The 20,617-nt window shown below is 34.8% G+C and overlaps 2 protein-coding genes across 4 annotated transcripts; both read left to right on the forward strand.

Moving 5' to 3' along the window:
- Positions 1-74: 74 nt before the first annotated feature.
- sh3gl3b (SH3-domain GRB2-like 3b) lies at positions 75-8,258 on the forward strand. Of its 2 annotated transcripts, XM_048159257.1 has the most exons (11): positions 75-373; positions 2,947-3,015; positions 3,130-3,202; positions 3,297-3,440; positions 3,517-3,650; positions 3,890-4,048; positions 4,152-4,255; positions 4,344-4,447; positions 4,533-4,565; positions 4,666-4,740; positions 7,439-8,258. In XM_048159257.1, exons 1-11 carry the CDS (start codon positions 329-331, stop codon positions 7,645-7,647), a joined length of 1,149 nt encoding a protein of 382 aa, XP_048015214.1. In that variant the 5' UTR covers positions 75-328; the 3' UTR covers positions 7,648-8,258. The 2 variants fall into 2 exon arrangements, with proteins under 2 accessions (XP_048015214.1, XP_048015215.1); XM_048159258.1 differs by lacking the exon at positions 4,533-4,565.
- On the forward strand, positions 8,194-20,513 carry nedd1 (NEDD1 gamma-tubulin ring complex targeting factor). 2 transcript variants are annotated; one of them, XM_048159248.1, is made up of 17 exons: positions 8,194-8,334; positions 8,897-9,040; positions 11,213-11,307; positions 11,383-11,499; positions 11,628-11,768; positions 12,325-12,554; positions 12,651-12,852; positions 14,189-14,342; positions 14,479-14,610; positions 14,709-14,753; positions 16,330-16,434; positions 16,634-16,678; positions 16,775-16,947; positions 17,025-17,208; positions 17,289-17,397; positions 19,571-19,637; positions 19,751-20,513. In XM_048159248.1, the coding sequence occupies exons 2-17, from the start codon at positions 8,905-8,907 to the stop codon at positions 19,853-19,855; spliced, it is 2,040 nt and encodes a 679-aa protein (XP_048015205.1). In that variant the 5' UTR covers positions 8,194-8,334; positions 8,897-8,904; the 3' UTR covers positions 19,856-20,513. The 2 variants fall into 2 exon arrangements, with proteins under 2 accessions (XP_048015205.1, XP_048015206.1); XM_048159249.1 differs by having other exon boundaries at positions 16,775-16,929.
- Positions 20,514-20,617: the final 104 nt, after the last annotated feature.

Consider the following 20,617-nt stretch of genomic DNA (forward strand, 5'->3'; position numbering starts at 1 on the left):
TTTCCAAAGAAATATTAAGCATACAAGTCTTTATGTTGCCCTACATCTTCAAAACCTATCTTCTGTATCACCTTCTAGTGAAATTCTTGCGGTAGACACATGCCAGTAACCGATGAGTGACCTCTAGAACCGTCACAGCTGCAGGATCTCAGTACAGCCCCACCAATCAAATCTGGGCAATGTCCCAAGGTGCAAAATAACAGTATACATTGCGACGGACGGAAGAGGGTGGAGAGCAATGAGGACTCACGGGCAGAGATAGTACACAGACTGAACCATCCCGACACGTTTGTTCATGTGAAACATTTGAGGACGAACGCGGATAAGAATGTCAGTGGCCGGATTGAAGAAACAGTTTCACAAAGCAAGTCAGGTAATACGAAGCTTTTGTGCGACGATGCAAACAAGATATGTTTCGAGTCATTTCTTTAAAGTGATACAGCCCTGAAGGACATGCACTTTGTTAACAGCGCTTTAAATTGCGGCTTTAAAGAGTTTTAATACTTTTGTGACATTCCGCGTTTGTTGACTGCGTGAATATTGTAATAGCAATGCCCGATAATCAATTGTTCTTTTGAGTCGGCTCTTTTTAATGAATCAGTCGAACCTCTTCACAAGCGAGTCGGACTGAATCGGTCTCGAGTGAACAACGTATTGAACCGAGAACCGTCTCAAATGTTACATAAAAAAGTTACATATAAAAATATTTTATGTTTACGAATTGACATAAAAACAGAGCTGTGTTTTATTGAAAAGTGCAAAACGTTTTAGAGAAGTTAATAATGTTAGTTTTATTTAGGTTGTAAATTACTTTTTTTCTGAACTGAATCATGACAGCAACGATCTGACCTGAGGTATATTTTAACGAACAATGAACACCCTTAAAATTATATCATTAAAACGTGTCTTGGCGATGGCGTAATTACCTCACGACGTAAAGAATCGGCGAATCAGATTTTTGAACCGATTCTTTGAAACAAAGCGTTCGAAGGAACCGATTCGCGGACATTTATAGGACTTTCTTTCTGTTCATCACATCTAGAGCAACTGTAGCCAGCCGTGTGTGACCTGACGGCCTAGTTACTGATGAATTGTCTTGTGTTCAAAATCACCAAGGATGATGGAAACATGTAATATTAAAATATAAAGGGCATTAATATGTAAAATGTAAATGTTTAAATTCAGTAATTCCACATTAGAACTGTGCTTCTCCCACCTTATTTAATCAAACATGTCCTTCTCACCTTGTGTTGCTGAATCAGTATTACTGCAGAGGTTTGAGGACTGAGTGCGCTAATATGAAAACTACTGAGAAACATGCACATGGGTGTTGTCTGTTTCTTGGATCCAAAGTCCACTTACTATCTGCTATTGTTTTTGTTCATATCAAGTTTATTGTGGATAATAAAATCTACTGGAATTTTTTAATAAAGCCTGGTCATTCACTCCTGGAGGTTTTGTTTACAGTATTAGGGACCGTTTCTAGGTCCTCAAGTCACCAAAGCATGTTTTCCAAGGTCACATTCTTTCGATTCATTCATGGTGATCTGAATCCTCTTAGTGTTTTGGACTCAATGGCCAAACGACTGACCTTCATAAACAGTTTTGCTTATGAACCACAGGAAACAGATGCTCACTCATCACAATGTGTTAAAAATGGCAAGGCTTGCGGATTTCCTGGTTTTGTTTTGAAATGTTGTAGATGTTGGATTGTGTTGTGATTGGATCAGACACTTTTTATCATATCATTGTGTAAATATTGCAATTATAACCCAACTCTCTCTGTAGTGTCCTTAATATCATATCTTAATTGTTATGAAGACTATTATGTGTTGAAATAGTCACTATGCATGATATTACAGGATTAGTTTCACTTTCAAATTAAAATTTCCTGATAATTTACTCACCCCCATGTCATCCAAGATGTTCATGTCTTTCTTTCTTCAGTTGAAAAGAAATGAAGGTTTTTGATGAAAACATTCCAGGATTTTTCTCCATATAGTGGACTTCAATGGAGCCCAAACGGTTGAAGGTCAAAATTACAGTTTCAGTGCAGCTTCAAAGCGTTCTACACGATCCCAGACGAGAAATAAGGGTCTTATCTAGAGAAACCATCGCTCATTTTCTAAAAAAAAATAAATAAAATTTTATACATTTTAACAATAAATTCTCATCTTGAACTAGCTATCTTCTTCTTCTCTATTTGAATTCCAGCAGTGTAGACACTGCTAAGTGTATTACTGCCCTCCACAGGTCAAAGTTTGAACTAAATTGTCATATTCAATATGCAAGTGCAAGTATATAACAATTAGTTCAGACTTTAACCTGTGGAGGGCAGTAATACACTTAGCAGTGTCTACACTGCCGGAATTCTAATAGAGAAGAAGAAGAGAGCTAGTTCAAGATGAGCATTTATGGTTAAATATATATAATTTTTAATATAATTTTTATTTATTTTTTTTTAGAAAATGAGCGATGGTTTCTCTCGATAAGACCCTTATTCCTCGTCTGGGATCGTGTAGAACGCTTTGAAGCTGCACTGAAACTGTAATTTTGACCTTCAACCGTTTGGGCTGCATTGAAGTCCACTATATTGAGAAAAATCCTGGAATGTTTTCATCAAAAACCTTAATTTCTTTTTGACTGAAGAAAGAAAGACATGAACATCTTGGATGACATGGGGGTGAGTAAATTATCAGGAAAATTTTATTTGAAAGTGGACTAATCCTTTAAGGACTCTACAAAAAGAGTAGTGACTATTTTAACACATAATAGTCTTCATAACATTTATTCACAACAAAGGGATCGTTCACCTCAAAAATGGAAATTCTGTCATCATGACAGGATTTTCATTTTTGGGTGAACTATACCTTTAACTCACATATGTAAGTCCACTCAACAAAAAAGTGATATTGGATTTTTTTCCAACTTTGATTATCCTTACAGTTGCTAAAGGAAAAGATCAATGGAGTTGAAGGAACAAAACTGGATGATGAATTCCTCAACATGGAAAGGGTATACATATCAATCCCAACAAAATAAAGAAAATAGTATATCTGAAATATTAAAGATCTGGATGCATCAAAAAGTTTTTTTTCTTTGTCTATTTTATTGATTGCTTCATTGTAGAAAACTGATATTACCCACAAAATGATTCTCGACCTTGTTCCAAAAACTGTAGGATATCTTCAGCCAAACCCAGGTATTTATATATTTAATAATAAAGGTTATTTTTTAAGGTTTAGTTAGTAATTTTGTTATTACATGTCGCTGATTCTCCTTTTTTATTCTTCAAGCATACAGAGCAAAGCTCAGCATGCTCAACACAGTGTCCAAAATGCGTGGGCAGGTGAAGGCTGGTGGCTATCCACAGACAGAGGGCATTCTAGGAGATTGCATGTTGCACTATGGCAATGAGCTTGGAGCTGAGTCTGGTTTTGGTATGTTTAAGAACCCGAATGAAGCACGATGTTTTTTACTGTCAAAATCCAGTTTTGAGTTTTGCTACAATTGTAGGTTATGCTCTGCTTGAAATGGGAGAGGCGTTGAAACAAGTAGCGCAGGCAAGAGACTGTATGGATGTGCGAGTGAAAAGAACCTTCATTGATCCTCTGCAGTCCCTGCAGCAAAAAGAGCTGAAGGAAATTGGGGTCAGTCTTGAATATAATGTTGTAAATGGGCATGATGGTATCATTTGTATACCTGGCTTCAATTTACTAATGTTCAGATTATCTGTCCTTTCGCAGATGCATTTAATCCGAAAGCATTAGTGTAATGTTGTGATTGTGTAACTTTAAATGTATACTGAGCATTTGAAGTGAAATTAGAATATATTTTTTTTTGTGATTGAAGACATAACCATAGCTTTCCTTCTTTTTCTGGTTTACAGTATCATCTGAGAAAACTTGAAGGTCGCCGTCTAGATTTTGACTACAAGAAGAGACGTAAAGGAAAGATTTCAGACTCTGAAATTAAGAAAGCTTTCGAAAAGTTTGAAGAATCCAAAGAACTGGCTGAGAGAAGCATGTTAAATCTCCTAGAGAGAGATGTAAGTTAGAATATATAAAGACAGCCATGGGCAAAAGTATTGGCCGTGACATACATTTTCTAATGATGTATTACTAAATTGATATTTTGATGTTTTGTTTTAGGCACAACGGCTGCAACACCTCTCAGGTCTTTTAGGAGCAGTAATAGACTACCACCGCCAGTCATGCCAGATTCTAGAAAATCTCAGGAGCAATTTGCAGAGCAGGTTAGAATCATTAGTCCACAGACGTCAGATTCCCTGTACTAATCTTGGTTTCATTTAATGTGCCCTCTTATTTTGTCCCTGTGTATAGGATAACAGATGCAAGCAATCAACCCAAAAGGGAATTTGCATCTAAATCAGTTGCGAGCACGGTTTGCTACACAGATACTTATGGATTTTCCACATGCTCATCAGGTGTGGTAATAGATTATTTGATTACATTAAACATGAACTGTTTCTGAATTCTCTGAGAGCTGAAATACTGTATTATGTACCACAGATACTGAGATCACTGAAGCTTTGAGTGAAAAATGCAAGTAATTTTAAATGTGTTACAAAAACTCTTTTTATTTGGTAGTTGGAAGTACACCAGCAAGCTTTGCTACTAATGTCTTTCTATCTTACATTAACAGATGCCCAGGTTGTGGTTCACCCTCCTGATAAAGTCACCATTAAATCTCAAACAACAGACATGCCAACCAGCAACAGTAAGTAAGATCATTTTGCCTCCAGGAAAATGTCTAAAAATGGCTGCCCTGCATGTATACAGGGCATTCAAAAGTTTTAAAGAAATTAATACTTTTATTTATCAAGGATGCGTTAAATTGATCAAAAGTGACAGTAAAGACATTTTAAATACACTGTGTTTCAAATTATTATGCAAGTGACATATCAGTAGAATTTCAGTATAATTCAGATTTTAGTTTTTCTAAGAAAGTGTTTGTTTGTTTATTTATCCATGTCTTTTTAGATAACTGGTATCAATCTCAGACAAAATAGTTTGCCAGGTACTTAGGTAAATGGAAACCCTACTTAAAGATGTTGTTCCACATTATTAAGCAAGTCACAGTTCTCATGCAATATGGGGAGGAAGAAAGATCTTTCTGAAGATGAAAAGCATGACATTTTGTGCAAAAGGCATGAAAACAACTAATATTGTGTGAAAACTGAATGCAGATTATTGAAGTATCATAAGATTTAGAGCACAGCAGAACTCAGATAAAGGCTTATTAAGGAAAGTTTCTGTCAAACAAGTTAATTGTATTAAAAGGGCAGCTATAAAAAAGCCAGTGTTGAGCAGCAAACAGCTATTTGAAGCTGCTGGAGTCTCAAGAAGCTCTCCATGCAGGCTGGCAGTTGTGCGTAAAGATGCATTTTAGCCACCACTAACCAAACCTCACAAAGAGAAACATTTACAGTTTGTGTAGAAATACATTTTCAAACAGTTTTATTGCTGTGTTGTTTTTTTGCATGAGATGCAATAGTGCATTGTATTTCAGAAGGCACTATCCTTCTTTTTATACCATAGCTGAAAATGGCCAGTTATGAACTCCACATATCTTGCAGAAGTCATTTTGACACCCTAAAGGGACCTTCCATCTCACTTCCCAATATTCCAGCCCAAATCATCACCCGTCAGCTCCCTGTTGACGTCACAGTCTTGTTGGAATGTGGTGGCCACTCACCAACCATCCAGAAATCCATCCGTTTAGACCATCTATTGTAGTACGGCATTCGTCAGTCTTTATATATTTCTATTTTGTAAATGTTTCTCTTTGTGAGGTTTGGTTAGTGGTGGCTGAAATGCATCTTTACGCACAACTGCCAGCCTGCATGTAGAGCTTCTTGAGACTCCAGAGACACCAGCAGCTTCAAATACCTGTTTGCTGCTCAACACTGGCTTTTTTATAGCTGCCCTTTTAATACAATTAATTTGATTGACAGAAACTTTCCTTAATAAGCCTTTATCTGACTGAGTTATGCTGTGCTCATCTTATGATACTTCAATCATCTGCATTCAGTTTTCAATGTTAGTTGTTTTCATGCCTTTTGCACAACATTGCACCATTTCATCTTCAGAAAGATCTTTCTTCCTCACCCATTTACCTAAGTACCTGGCAAATTATTTTGTCTGAGATTGATACCAGTTAACTAAAAAGACATGGATAAATAAACAAACAAACAAACTCTTTCTTAGAAAAACTAAAATCTGAATGTTTATTGCACTGAAATCTACGGAAGAGGATTAGGGCCAAGCAATAATAAAAAAATAAAACCATCTCGAGATTAAAGTTGTTAAATTTCGAAGAAAAAGTCGAGATAAAATGTTGAGAATAAACTCATTAAATTATTTATCTTGAAATTTAACGAGTTTTTTCTCGTAATTTAACGAGTTTATTCTCAACATTTTATTTTGACTTTTTTCTCGAAATTTAACTAGTTTTTTCTCGAAATTTAACAACTTTAATCTCGAAATGGTTTCATTTTTTATTATTGCTGGGCCCTAATCCTCTTCCGTAGAAATCCTACTGATATGTCACTTGCATAATAATTTGGAACACGGTGTAAATGCTGTTCCTTTAACTTTCTATTCATGAAAGAATCCTGAAAAAAATGTATCACGGTTCCTACAAAAATATTAGGCAGCACAACTCAGCAAATCAGCATATTAGAATGATTTTTGAAGGATCATGTGACACTGAAGACTGGAGTAATGATGCTGAAAATTCAGCTTTGACATTACAGGAATAAATTACATTTTAAAATGCATTAAAATATAAAAACAGTTATTTTAAAGTGTAATAATATTTCACAATATTACTGTATTTTAGTCTTTGTGAGCATAACGGTGCATTCACATGGGGCATCAGCGTGAACACTTCTCATTAACTTTGAATGGGTGACGTCATGAGTTGCTGAACTGAATTGTGGGTTCTGTTGGGTCAAGTCACTGGCGTTGCTTGCTGCAGAAGTTGAAAATTTTTCAAGCTTTAGACACACCCTCTGTCAAGCACTGACCCCCCATGTGAATGCAGTGAGAGATCTCTTTCAAAACATTCAAAAGTTCTTTGTATGTAAAAAAAAACAACATATTTATATAATTAGGACAGTTCAAAATAACACTAAAAAATACTATTTTTTTATTCAATTTCTTTATTTTACAGTTTTAGAGGTTTAAATATCGATTTGCAATGTGGTATTAGATTTTAATTTTCTATATTATAATATAATATAATATAGTAGCTATAATAGTAACAATTAAATAAAGAAGGAAAACTTGCATATTTGCATAAAACATTAGAGCGTGTCTGTTCAGTTTTCAATTTATTATTTTTTGCTGTAAAGTAACCTTAACCTTGGCACAGAAGCTGTAAAAATAAATCTTATTTTCTTTATGTGTACTAGATGATAGCTCTCCCCCCTTGGACCAGCCTTGCTGTCGGGCACTTTACAGTTTCCAGCCAGAAAACCAGGGAGAGCTGGGCTTTAAGGAGGGTGACGTCATCATTCTGACCAGCCAGATTGATGAAAACTGGTGTGAGGGTATGAACAGAGGGGAGTCTGGATTATTTCCCATGAACTACGTCAAAGTCCTTGTACCTCTGCCACAATGACAGCGGGAAAGCACTGCAGCTGGACAACATGAACTTTTCCAGTTTTTGGAGATTCAGAAACTTTGATTATTTGATAAAGGTTAATGTGTCAAGCACTTCTGAGCCCTTGCTGTATATTTCAATCTGTATCATCACTATGCAAAGTCATCTACCCAGCCTTGTATTCCTTATTTGATGATTTTTTTTTAAGAATCTAAAGATGTTAAATAAATATGCTGCTATATTAAAGTCTTAAGTATCCTTTATGTTATATGTGCACTATAAATGTTAATAACAATGTCCACTGAACTGCATTACAATCTGAAAGCGTAAATATCCAATGTTTTCACTATGAATGTTGATCTTATTGTAAAATAACATATGTTTACTTGCACTACAAATATTTGAACGCATATTTCTTCTCAGACGTGTTTATTAATGCAAACTTTAACACTGAAACACTATGACATCTTGTTGCCCTTCCCACACTGGCGTTGCTGTAATTCCGAATGTTTGCCTGATTTGAGCCTAGCGGCGTGCCGTAGTGGCGGTTCCTTACAGGAGCCACGGATGTTCAAACTCTGTTGATATGACAAAGTTTTACTTTCAAATAAAAGGATACATTTACTCAACCGCCGTGGATGTATTGTGAGGTGTTTACCAGCATAGCGTTCAAATTTCCCACACTTTTTATAGTCTAAACCAAGGGTAAGTAGCTAGCTGTTGCTAATCAGCTGATGAATGCAGAAACTATTAGCACAACAACACGAAAAGCAACAAATAAGTGCGAATTGGAGAGTAAAAGACATTAAACGAGCGTTACGGGTTGATTCTAAATGTTTTTTGTCAGAATTGGCTGTTAAAGTCGCTTTTATGTAACTGTATTTGATTATTCTTTAAACAGGATTTTCATGAACTAGCTGGATTGCTTGTTGGCTAACTTGAATATAATGTAGTCAGAGACATTGAGAATATTTTAAGCATAGTTATGGCACAATTCGGGATATAAATAATACACCAAACTAAGAATAACCCCATAAAAGAATGTACAGAAAATTAGCTATCTAAAAAAGTGTCATCTTTTAGTGTGTTTCTAATCATAAAAAGTAACAAAATTGCTATAACAGCACTTTAAAGTGCAGCACAATGGGATTTCATGATTATTTTTTCCACTGTGTACTGTGTTTTCTTGAAGTGAAGCATGTATTATTCGTGTCAAACTCAATAGTGTCGCGCGCCTGACAGCTGTCCACCTTTTTTCTCCCGGCAGCCGTTGCTATGGAGGACGTCACGCGGCTAGTGTCGTCAGGTGACTGTCTGAAGATTTGGGACTCGACCTCCATGACTGTGGTGGAGCAGTTCAACCCTCACAGTGCCACACATCCAGTGGCTCAAGTGTGCTGGAGCAGCAGCAGTATCCTCTGTCATTGTGAAATCACTCATTTTTGAGCATCACTCACATGTCCCACAGTAATGCAGTATGCTTAAAGGGTTAGTTCACCCAAAAATGAAAATAATGTAATTAATTTCTCACTCTCATGTCGTTCTACACCTGTAAGGCCTTCATTCATCTTTGGAACACAAATTAAGATATTTTTGTTGAAATCCGATGGCTCAGTGAAGCCTGCATAGGGAGCAATGACATTTCCTCTCTCAAGATCCATTAATGTACTAAAAACATATTTAAATCAGTTCATGTGAGTTCAGTGGTTCAATATTAATATTATAAAGTGACGAGAATACTGTTTGTGCGCCAAAAAAACAAAATAACGACTTTTCAACAATATAGCGATGGGCCAATTTCAAAACACTGCTTCTGAGCTTTACGAATCGAATCAGTGACTCGGATAGTTGAACCACTGTACTCTCATGAACTGATTTAAATATGTTTTTAGTACCTTTATGGATCTTGAGAGAGGAAATGTCATTGCTGTGAATGCAGGCCTCACTGAGCCATCGTATTTCAACAAAAATATCTTAATTTGTGTTCCGCAAATGAGTCTTACTGGTGTGGAACGACATGAGGGTGAGTAATAAATGACATTATTTTCATTTTTGGGTGAACTAACCCTTTAAGACATGATCATGTTTGTTTGTAGCATCTGTTAGAAGAGATATTCCCTTGGACAGCCATGTTTACCAAAGTGAAGTGTGCAATTTCTCTGACTAGTTTCACCTTACAGAATTGCCTGGTATGCCATTGGTCGGACCAAGGGTTTTCAAACTGGGGTATGGGGAAAAGTTTAAAGATAAACAATGTAAAATGTAAATAAATAAATAATGAACCAAAATAAATAAATAGTAAAAATATGTTAAATAATATTATAGTCACCATAAAATCAAAATTTATTCTATAAATTTTTTTTATATTTTTGTATTTTAAATATTTTATATTTTTTAATAATGTTTTTAAAAGAAGTCTCTTCTGCTCACCAAAGCTGCATTTATTTAATTAAAAATACAGTAAAACAGTAATATTGTGAAATATTATTACAATTTAAATGTTTAAGTGTTTTCTATTTGAATATATTTTAAAATGTAATTTATTACTGTGACGCAAAGCTAAATTTTCAGCATCATTACTCCAGTCTTCAGTGTCACACGATCCGTCAGAAATCATTCTAATATGCTGATTTGCTGCTCAAGAAACATTTATTATTATTGTCAATGTTGAAAGTTTTTGGATACTCTTTGATGAATAGAAAGTTCAAAAGAACAGCATTTATTTGAAAAAGAAGTCTTTTGTAATATTATAAATGTCTTTACTGTCACTTCTGATCAATTTAATGGATCTTTGCTGAATAAAAAAAATAATTTCTTTCCAAAAAAATAAAATAAAACATTTCTTACTGACCCCAAACTTTTGTATGGTAGTTTATAATGTTACAAAAGCTTTTTATTTCAGATAAATGCTGTTTATTTGAACTTGCTGAAAATCACAGGAATAAATTACATTTTATAATATAGTCAAATAGAAAACAGTTATTTTAAATTGTAATAATTTTTCACAATATTACTGTTTTTACTGTATTTTGGACCAAATAAACTTTTGAACGGCAGTGTACGTCACAGTAGGGCAGATAAGACTCGCAACTTCTTTTTCATGTCGACTTTCAAATAAATACATAGATAATTAATAAATAATAAAAAGATATCAAAATAAATAAATTATATCAAAATAAAATTGTCAAAATAAATACATAATTGGAATAAAATAAATAAATAAATAAAAATATATAGAATAAAATATTGTTTAAAATAATAAATAATTCATATAACAGTACAGTACTAGTAGAAAGAAAATTTAATGTAACTTGATAGAAACTAGATATTTTTTCAAATAATATTTTAAATATATTGTATACCAATTTAAATTAGTCTAAGTAATCTTTATACATGAAAATACATAGCTGCCTTTTAAAATTTAGGATGGGGATGCATGAGAAAATTATATTTAGGCATTTGTGGCATCCAAAAGATTAAAAACCCCTCAGTTGGAGAAACATGGTGCATATTTATTAATAACAGAGCATTTAGTTTTCTTAGTATTTCATCGATGAAAGGGCTTTGCCTTGACAGTGTTCAGATCAGTACCTGGTCAGTGCCAGCAGTATAGGGGACAAGCTGGTGGTTTCCAGTCTCAAGTCGTCACCGGTTCCAGTGATGGAGCTGGGAGAAGGGGTGAGCTGACTAACTTGATATCCTATCTCAGTATATCTTGGTTATGTGTGTCTCATAATGGCTTTTTGTTTATAGAAAAAACAAACCCGTGTCAGTCTGAACTCCACATCACAGTTCCTGGTCAGTGGAGGACTGGATAACAGCGTTAATATCTGGGATCTAAAGACAAAAAGGTTGCACCGAACCCTTAAGGTACTTTGTAGCCACATATCTCGCATATTGCACTGCAAGTTTCAAAAGACACTCGAGGGGATGGTTTAGATCATCTGCTAGACAGACATCTGCATCCTAATCCATTTCCTTTGTCTCTTTCTGTATAGGACCACAAGGAGGAAGTGACATGTGTGTCTTTTAATGGAGGTGATAGCTACATAGCATCAGGCTCCACTAGTGGAGATATCATCCTCCACAGTATCACAACCAACCTGTCCAGCAAACCCTTCGGCCATGGGCCAAATGTGGTGAGTTTGACATCTTTAGCCATACAAATTTTTTAAGTTCCAGGTTTGCTTTGTTTATCCCTAAGTTTTGTGATTATATAGTGATTATATATCAATATGAAATAATAATAATGATAATTTTAATTATATGTTAATATTTAATTATAATGATAAAATATTTAATTAAATATATTCTTGGTAGCACAATATGACAGGTAGCATTATTTGGCAGAACACCTGGCTGCATTTAGATCTCTTTTACGCTTGAACTGACAAAAACACACAAAATTATGCCAAAATGCCTGTTTTGTCGGGTATCCTCATAAGCACAGTCTTAAATGAACTCAAAATCAGATCCGCATCATGTGCAACAGGTCTTAAAGTGACAGCAGCCTAATAAACCTGTTTAAAATTTACTGTCTTAATGTTGTTTCTACATTAATTTGGAGATTGAATGTTTGAATGAAATTATTATCAGCCTTTGCAATTGATAATCACACTAAGCCATATCTGTTTTCAGTTTAATTTCAATTAATCGTGCAGCCCTAATATAAAATACACCATGTGATCTCTCCAGCCAATCCATGATCTGAGGTACTCGCTGGTGAAGAGGTCTCTGCTGGGCACTGTATCTGACAGTGGCTCTGTGGCACTCTGGGACGCTAACACTCAAAAGGAGCTGCACTTATTCGAGGGGGCACACAAAGCCCCGTGTTCAGGGTTGGCCTTCTCCCCAGCCAATGATTTGCTCTTCATCACTGTGGGGCTTGATAAGAAGATCGTCTGCTATGACACCTCCAGCAAAATGTAAGAGAAAAAAAATCATCTCATTTAGTAGTATGCATTTTGGACATTGGAGTTTGATTTTGTTAATCAATTTCATGTGTGTGCGTATCCTCACAGGGTGTTTCGTAATAAGCAGGTGGAGTCTCCACTCACAGCCATTGATTTTACCCCAGATGGGGCTGGACTGGTTGTGGGCTCAACGCAGGGAAGGATCTACCTGTACGATTTGAGAAACCTCAGCGCGCCGATCAAAATCACCACGGCTCACAAGACATCAGTGACCTGCATTCGCTTCCAGAACTCCACCTCCAAGTTAAAGGTACAGCTGTTTTTGTTGTGTACATAAACACATTTCTACAGAACAACCCTTCATGTTTCATGCGAGGTAGTGATTGTTTTTGTTATGGGGGACAACATTAAAAACATGGGGACAAAAATAACAAACACACACACATATATTTTATATATATATATATATATAATATATATATATATATATATATATATATATATATATATATATATATATATATATACACATACACATATATATATATATATATATATATATATATATATATATATATATATATATATATATATATATATGTGTGTGTATATATGTATGTATATATTTCTGATGATATAGTTTTAAAAATTCTATTCTACTAATTGATGAAATTGTAAAACATGCAGTGCATTTTATACGGAATTAGAAATTGTTTTAATCAACTTGTTTAAAATTTTATTTAATGTATAATTATTTCTTAAATTGTATTTATTTACATTTTTTTTAACATCTGATGTCATTTAAAAAATGATATTTAATTAGTGAAAATAATTAGTGTTAAATGGAGAATGCTTTAATTAATTGATTTAAAGTATGTAACGTGCATTTTATATCAATTAAGAATTTTTAATTAGTTTGAACTAATTTAATTAAATTGTAATTAATATATTATGATTTTTTTTAAATATATTTTATTTATTTCATATTTTTGTAACATCCAATATAGTTTTAAAAAATACTTTATTTTATGTAATTTTAATGATTTTTGTGTATTTAATGATTTGATGATTTAGTGATTAATGTATTTAAGGAAGTATGTAACATGAAGTGTGTATTATATAAAATTAGAAATTTTATTTAATTAGTTTTAATTTATTAATTTATTTCAGTTTTAATTTATGTATAATTATTTCTTATTTATTTATTTATTGTAATATCTGATATAATATTAAAACAATCTGTCCTAGGAATAATTATTCAAATTTTCAGATGGAGAATATGTTTTAATTAATTGATTAAAACATATAACATGCATTGTTTTTTTGAATTTAGAATTTTTATTTAATTTGTTTTAATTCATAAAAATAAACGTTAATTAATCTCTTAAATGTAATTTATTTATTTACTTGAATTTTTTTGTAACATCTGATATAGTTTTAAAAATCTGTTATAGGAAAATTTTATTATTCACTCTAAAATAATTATTTTTATTTTTTAGCATCAATTAATTTTTTTTATTAATTAATTACTAGAAAATACACACGCTTCCTCTGAAAATCGAAAATTGCCCCTATATTCAGCAATTCAATGTTACTTCTGAATACTTCTGACTATAATGCATATTAAAAGCCGTCCGTTTCCACAGTCCACTAAAACATCCAGCAAGACATCTCAATCAAATAAGCGGGTTTCAGTAAAACTGAGCGGTCAGCAGATGGGACCTTCTACTCCAACATCTACAGTCCCACCCAGTGTGCCTGGCTCTGAATTTCCTGGAGATGGCCAAGCCCAAGTCACAGGTCAACCTTCCTCTTTATGGCTGTAGAAGGTTTTATTTCATATTCGATTATATTTGGTTAGCTCAGTTAGCATATAAAACCTTGTTTATAGCTTTTGTAATGGTTTTATAGGTACTGAATATGTCATCTTTTGTAGGCACTGCAGGTGAGGTGTTCTCCCGAGAGGCAGAGGGACAGCACAGTCAAGATCAACTGCCTAATGTGGAGAAATTTAGCAGCATAGGTCGGAACAGCCTAAACCTGGATATTTTCTCCCCACTTAATGATGGTAAATTCACAGATGTTGCCTCTTTTGCATTTTTCATGTATTGTCCAGTGTATTGTCATTTCATGGTTCCAAAATGTGCTTTTCCATCCTCTCTGCAGGTTTCAAAACACATGGTTTTGGTGATACTCCAACTTCAAGAAATGGTGAGTGTTTTCAACTTCAGCTTTCAATGTTTAATCATATACAGTGCATCCGAAAAGTATTCACAGCGCTTCTCTTTTTCCACATTTTGTTATGTTACAGCCTCATTCCAAAAGGGATTAAATTCATTATTTTCCTCAAAACTCTACAAACAATACCCCATAATGACAACGTAAAAAACAATTGTTTGAAATCTTTGCAAAAGTATTCACAGCCTTTGCCATGACACTCAAAATTGAGCTCAGGTGCATCCTGTTTCCACTGATCATCCTTGAGATGTCTCCACAACTTGATTGGAGTCCACCTGTGGGAAATTCAGTTGATTGGACATGATTTGGAAAGGCACACACCTGTCCATATAAGGTCCCACAGTTAACAGTGCATGTCAGAGCACAAACCAAGCCATGAATTCCAAGGAATTGTCTGCAGACCTCCGAGACAGGATTGTATCAAGGCACAGATCTGGGGAAGGGTACAGGTCCCAATGAGCACAGTGGCCTCCATCATCCGTAAATGGAAGAAGTTTGGAACCACCAGGACTGTTCCTAGAGCAAACTGAACAAGAACCCGATGGTCACTCTGACAGAGCTCCAGTGTTTCTCTGTGGAGAGAGGAGAACCTTCCAGAAGAACAACCATCTCTGCAGCACTCCACCAATCAGGGAAGCCACTCCTCAGTAAAAGGCACATGACAGCCCGCCTGGAGGACTCTCAGACCATGAGAAACAAAATTCTCTGGTCTGATGAAACAAAGATTTAACTCTTTGGCCTGAATAGCAAGTGTCACGTCTGGAGGAAACCAGGCACAGCTCATCACCTGGCCAATACCATCCCTACAGTGAAGCATGGTGGTGGCAGCATCATGCTGTGGGGATGTTTTTCAGTGGCAGGAACTGGGAGACAAGTCAGGATCGGGGGAAAGATGAATACATCAATGTACAGAGACATTCTTGATGATAACCTGCTCCAGAGCGCTCTCGACCTCAGACTGGGGCAAAGGTTCATCTTCCAACAGGACAACAACCGTAAGCACACAGCCAAGATAACAAAGGAGTGGCTATGGGACACTCTGTAAATGTCTTTGAGTGGCCCAGCCAGAGCCTAGAATTGAACCTGATTGAACATCTCTGGAGAGATCTGAAAATGGCTGTGCGCCGACGCTCCCCATCCATCCTGATGGAGCTTGAGAGGTCCTGCAATGAAGAATGGGAGAAACTGTCCAAAAATGGGTGGGCCAAGCTTGTAGCATCATACTCAAAAAGACTTGAAGCTGTAATTGGTGCCAAAGGTGCTTCAACAAAGTATTGAGCAAAGGTTGTGAATACTTATGTACATAATTTTTTTATAAATTTGCAAATTTCAAACAAACTTCTTTCACATTGTCATTATGGGGAATTGTTTGTAGAATTTTGAGGAAAATAATGAATGTAATCCCTTTTGGAATAAGGCTGTAACATAACAAAATGTGGAAAAAGTGAAGTGCTGTGAATACTTTCCGGATGCACTGTATGGCAGAGTTCAAGAGATTATGAATATGCCGTGTAATGATTATATGGCTCAATGTTTGTTCGGCATCTAGGTGGCAGTATAGATGTGTTCTCGAGGGAAGCAGAAGGCCAGCATAACACAGACCGGTTCAGAGTCGGCAGAAACAGCTTGGACATCTTTTCACCTGTACGAGATGGTGAGGGAACTTTTCCAACCACTCTTTCACAGCTTTGGCCTCTATATTTAATAATCGCATCCAACATAAAAGTGTGTATATATGTGTATATATATATATATATATATATATATATATATATATATATATATATATGACATACACATGGGCATATTTATTGAAACTAAAACTACATACTAATTAAACCATATTTCTCTAGATTACAAAGGACACAGACTGAGTGATGTATCAAGTGGAAAGAAAGGCAAGTTTGTGGAAACTACATTTTAATAAACTGTAATGAGCAAAACAACATGGTTTTATTTACCTTTACCAACATAAGCACTTCCTGTGTTACTAGACTTTGAATACCTACCTCATTTCCCTGGTGGAACGTCCCAGAGGAAGACCCCATTGGGCACTCCAGGCAGTCGCTGCTACAGCCCATCTGTGGTTCAGACTCCTCCACCAATCAAAGAGGAGGAGCCCATCACTACCCCACCACAACAGACTGATGTACAAAATGGCACCAAGGTCCAGCTCGTTTTGTTCATCATCAAGCACATTTTTGTATTCATGAATTCAACTTTTTTCCTTTGGATTATTGACAGGTGGAGAAGAATAACGGCCTCCGCCAGGAGTATGATGTCATAACCACGCCACCTGCTGCTCAGAGCACACGCGTTCAGTCCGCGCAGCCGTTCAACACACCCGAGGCCAGTCAGAGGAGAGATCTGCCCACCCAGCTCACCTATGATTCGCCTGTCAACAGAGCTCCTCCTGCAGCTGCACCCGGTATGTGTTTGAATGGGCCACAATTAGATTAAAAGTCATTTCAACGGGACACAATGTGTGACGGGTGTTTTGATCTAAAGCTCCAGCGGCAGCAGTCGGATCTGGAGCCGAGGGCCGTGGAGCTCCACTCACCTCCGTTCAGATGAACTTTGTCCGTAACATGATCCATGAGGCACTGGAGGACTTCAGGTGAGTTACCACTTATTCATCATTAGAGTCAGTTAGGGTGTGTTCATGTTTGATTTGATTAAAACGAACCCTGTTGTGATTGCTCTGTTAGTGCGGTTCATTTGAACACGTGTGAATGCTGCCATCTGAACACTAGTGCGCAACCGAGACCGCTGAAAAGATGGGTCTCGGTCCGCTTCCAAACTAACTCTGGTGCGGTTCGAATGATATATGAACGCAACACGGACCGAAGACATGTAAACGAACCAAAAACAGGAAAATGACCCTAAAAAGGACAGAATCCTCACGCATATCGGTTTTTCTCGTCATAGTCGCAAGTTTGCCCATCACAGGATTCAGACGCAGCAGATTGTTTGTGTGTGTGACGGAGGGATTCCTGCCGCTGTTTTGACACTTTTACACATTTTATAAGCTCTTCACAAGTTCCCAGCTGGCCAAAATACCATTATATTGAGGCTTCACACATACAACGAGCACATTTATCCAAGCACACAGCATTGTTTTGGATATTCGATAAGTTCAGTCGCAAAATGGGCAATACATCATAAAATTCGACCAATCTGGTTGTGAAGGTGTCCCTGTGCCTTTAGGTTCGGTATCTTTTGGTACAGTGATAAAATTGCCAACCTGAACGCTAATCGGACCAGGACTAAATGTTTTTCTTCTTTTTAAATTTTTTTAAATTTATTTATTTATTTATTTATTTATTTTTATTCCAAACAACCAAATGAACCGAACTACAAGTGTGAACGCACCCTTAGAGATCACAATTTTTATATATTTTAAAATGTAATTTATTCCTGTGATCAAAGGTGAATTTTCAACATCTTTACTCCAGTCTTCAGTGTCACATGATCCTTCAGAAATCATTCTAATATGCTGATTTTGATGCTCAAGGAACATTTATGATTATTACCAAATTTGAAAAGGTTGCTGCTTAATATATTTGTGCAAACTCTGATATTTTTTTTCTTTCTTTGACAAATAAAGTTCAAAAGAACAGCTTTTATTTTAAATAGAATTTTTTTAATAACATTATAAATGTCTTTATTGTGATTTTTGATGAATTTCATGTCATTGCTGAATAAAAGTATTAATTTTACTGACTCCAAACTTTTAACAATAGCTCATACATAACTAAAACCAGAAAAATAATAAACATTAGCTGAAATAAAATGGAATATTAATCTTAAAATTATTTTATTTCAGCTAGTTGCCAAGGAAACTTTTAGCATTTTCATTTATTCTAAAATTTTCATTTAGTTGTAAAACAACTAAAACTAACACTTAAGTAAAAATGAATAAAAAAAAAATGGTATAGACATATAAAAAAAAAACGAATACAACAAATAAAAAAACTCTCTCTCTCTCTCTCTCTCTCTCTCTCTCTCTCTCTCTCTCTCTATATATATATATATATATATATATATATATATATATATATATATATATATATATATATATATATATATATATATATATATATATATATATATATATATATATATATATATATATATATATATATATATATATATAATATAATATATAATATATAATTAATAATAATAATAATAATAATAATAATAATTAATAATAATATTTTTTTTCTTTTTTTTCCCTGTAATTAATCATGATTAATCACGATTAAAAACATTGGAGTATTATTCTTTTTATATTGTAATTTCACTGTTACTCTCCAACATAACTTAAAGACAGTATATTTAAAATATTTGTATAATGTCATCTTTTTATGAATGAAGGCCAGTATCACTGATACTAATACTGGTACTGATGTCTCTCTGAAAATCTTTTTTTTTTTTTTTTTTTTTTTTTTTTCTTAAACATTAATTATAGACATTCAACATTACAGTATAACTAAACGATCGATTTCAACATTTTAGGCTTTAAAAAATAACTTTTAATTTAAGTTAACTTAAAACAATCTTCTCATAAACCCATTATAATGTCATATTTACCTGTCTAACAGGTAGAAATATACAGAAATTAAATTTTATAATAATTGTATATAATATTTGATAATTGAAGTTATCATATATATATATATAATGTATATTAGTAAGCACACTAATTAAACCATATATTCATTATGTATTTATTAGTCATTTAGAGATCACTGATTAGACTGACACTGATTGTTTGTTTCCTCCAGGGACACCTGTCATAGAGACATCATCAATCTACAGGTGGAGATGGTTCGTCAGTTCTATATTCAGCTGGTACATTTGGGTTTTTTTACCAACCAAATCCATAATTAAATAGCTATAAAAAAGGAATTAAAAGGTAAAAATTAATATTACACCCCTTTAATACTGCCACTTATCTTTTACAGAATGAAATCCACGGTCTGATTGAGAAGTACTCAGTGAATGATTCGCTCGTGGAGGAGATAGAAAGACTGAAGGAGGAAAACAAACGACTGCGAGCCAATTATTAAAGACATCCATAGACCCGCGTCTCCCACTGTGGAGGTCCGGAATTCTGATCGGAATCAGAGGACGGATAGTAGCTCAAGTTTCTACTAGTGCCTTTACTCTGCAGACCAACGCTCACAGTCTGCTTTTCCATTTGTCATATTGGCACACAGTTTTGTATTTGTTTCAGGTTATAAAGCATGTTTTTGTAAGATTTATATGCCTTAAAATCAAATAGCAAGGAAGAGAACACTTTGTTTTTTCTCCAAGGTGTGTTTTGTATATCCCGACTAGTTTACAGGAAAAAAGACATGTATTTGCATGAATGTGGTAGAGTGAAGAAACATCCCAGCGTGGATTTTGCCACTAATGAACTGTGCTCCTTTGTAATTGTTATCCAGATTATTTTTGCAAACCAAATGCCAAAAATGAAAGGACATTGGTCATTTTGTGTAAGAATAGAAATGTAGGTGTTTTGCAGCTTCAAAAGGTGTGTGTGTATAGAGATTGTGTGAATGCTAGTGCTTCAAAACATGACATTTCTTTTGAATCGGTTTCATTAGATCTTGGTAACAAAAAGGAACGAACTAACAAAACCATTGTCCAGTACACTGTGCCCATAATCTGTATTTGCAAGGTGTCTTCCCATGGACTGGCCTAAATAAATTATTTCTGCATTCATGTGTATCTGTTTTGTTGCTGTTTCACTACAAGCATGACTGTAGCATAAGAAGTGCTAGGTTTGTTTTTACCTTGACTTTTATCTTGATAAACCTAAAATGCCT

This window comes from Megalobrama amblycephala, linkage group LG15, assembly GCF_018812025.1.
Source record: "Megalobrama amblycephala isolate DHTTF-2021 linkage group LG15, ASM1881202v1, whole genome shotgun sequence".
NCBI lineage: Eukaryota > Metazoa > Chordata > Actinopteri > Cypriniformes > Xenocyprididae > Megalobrama > Megalobrama amblycephala.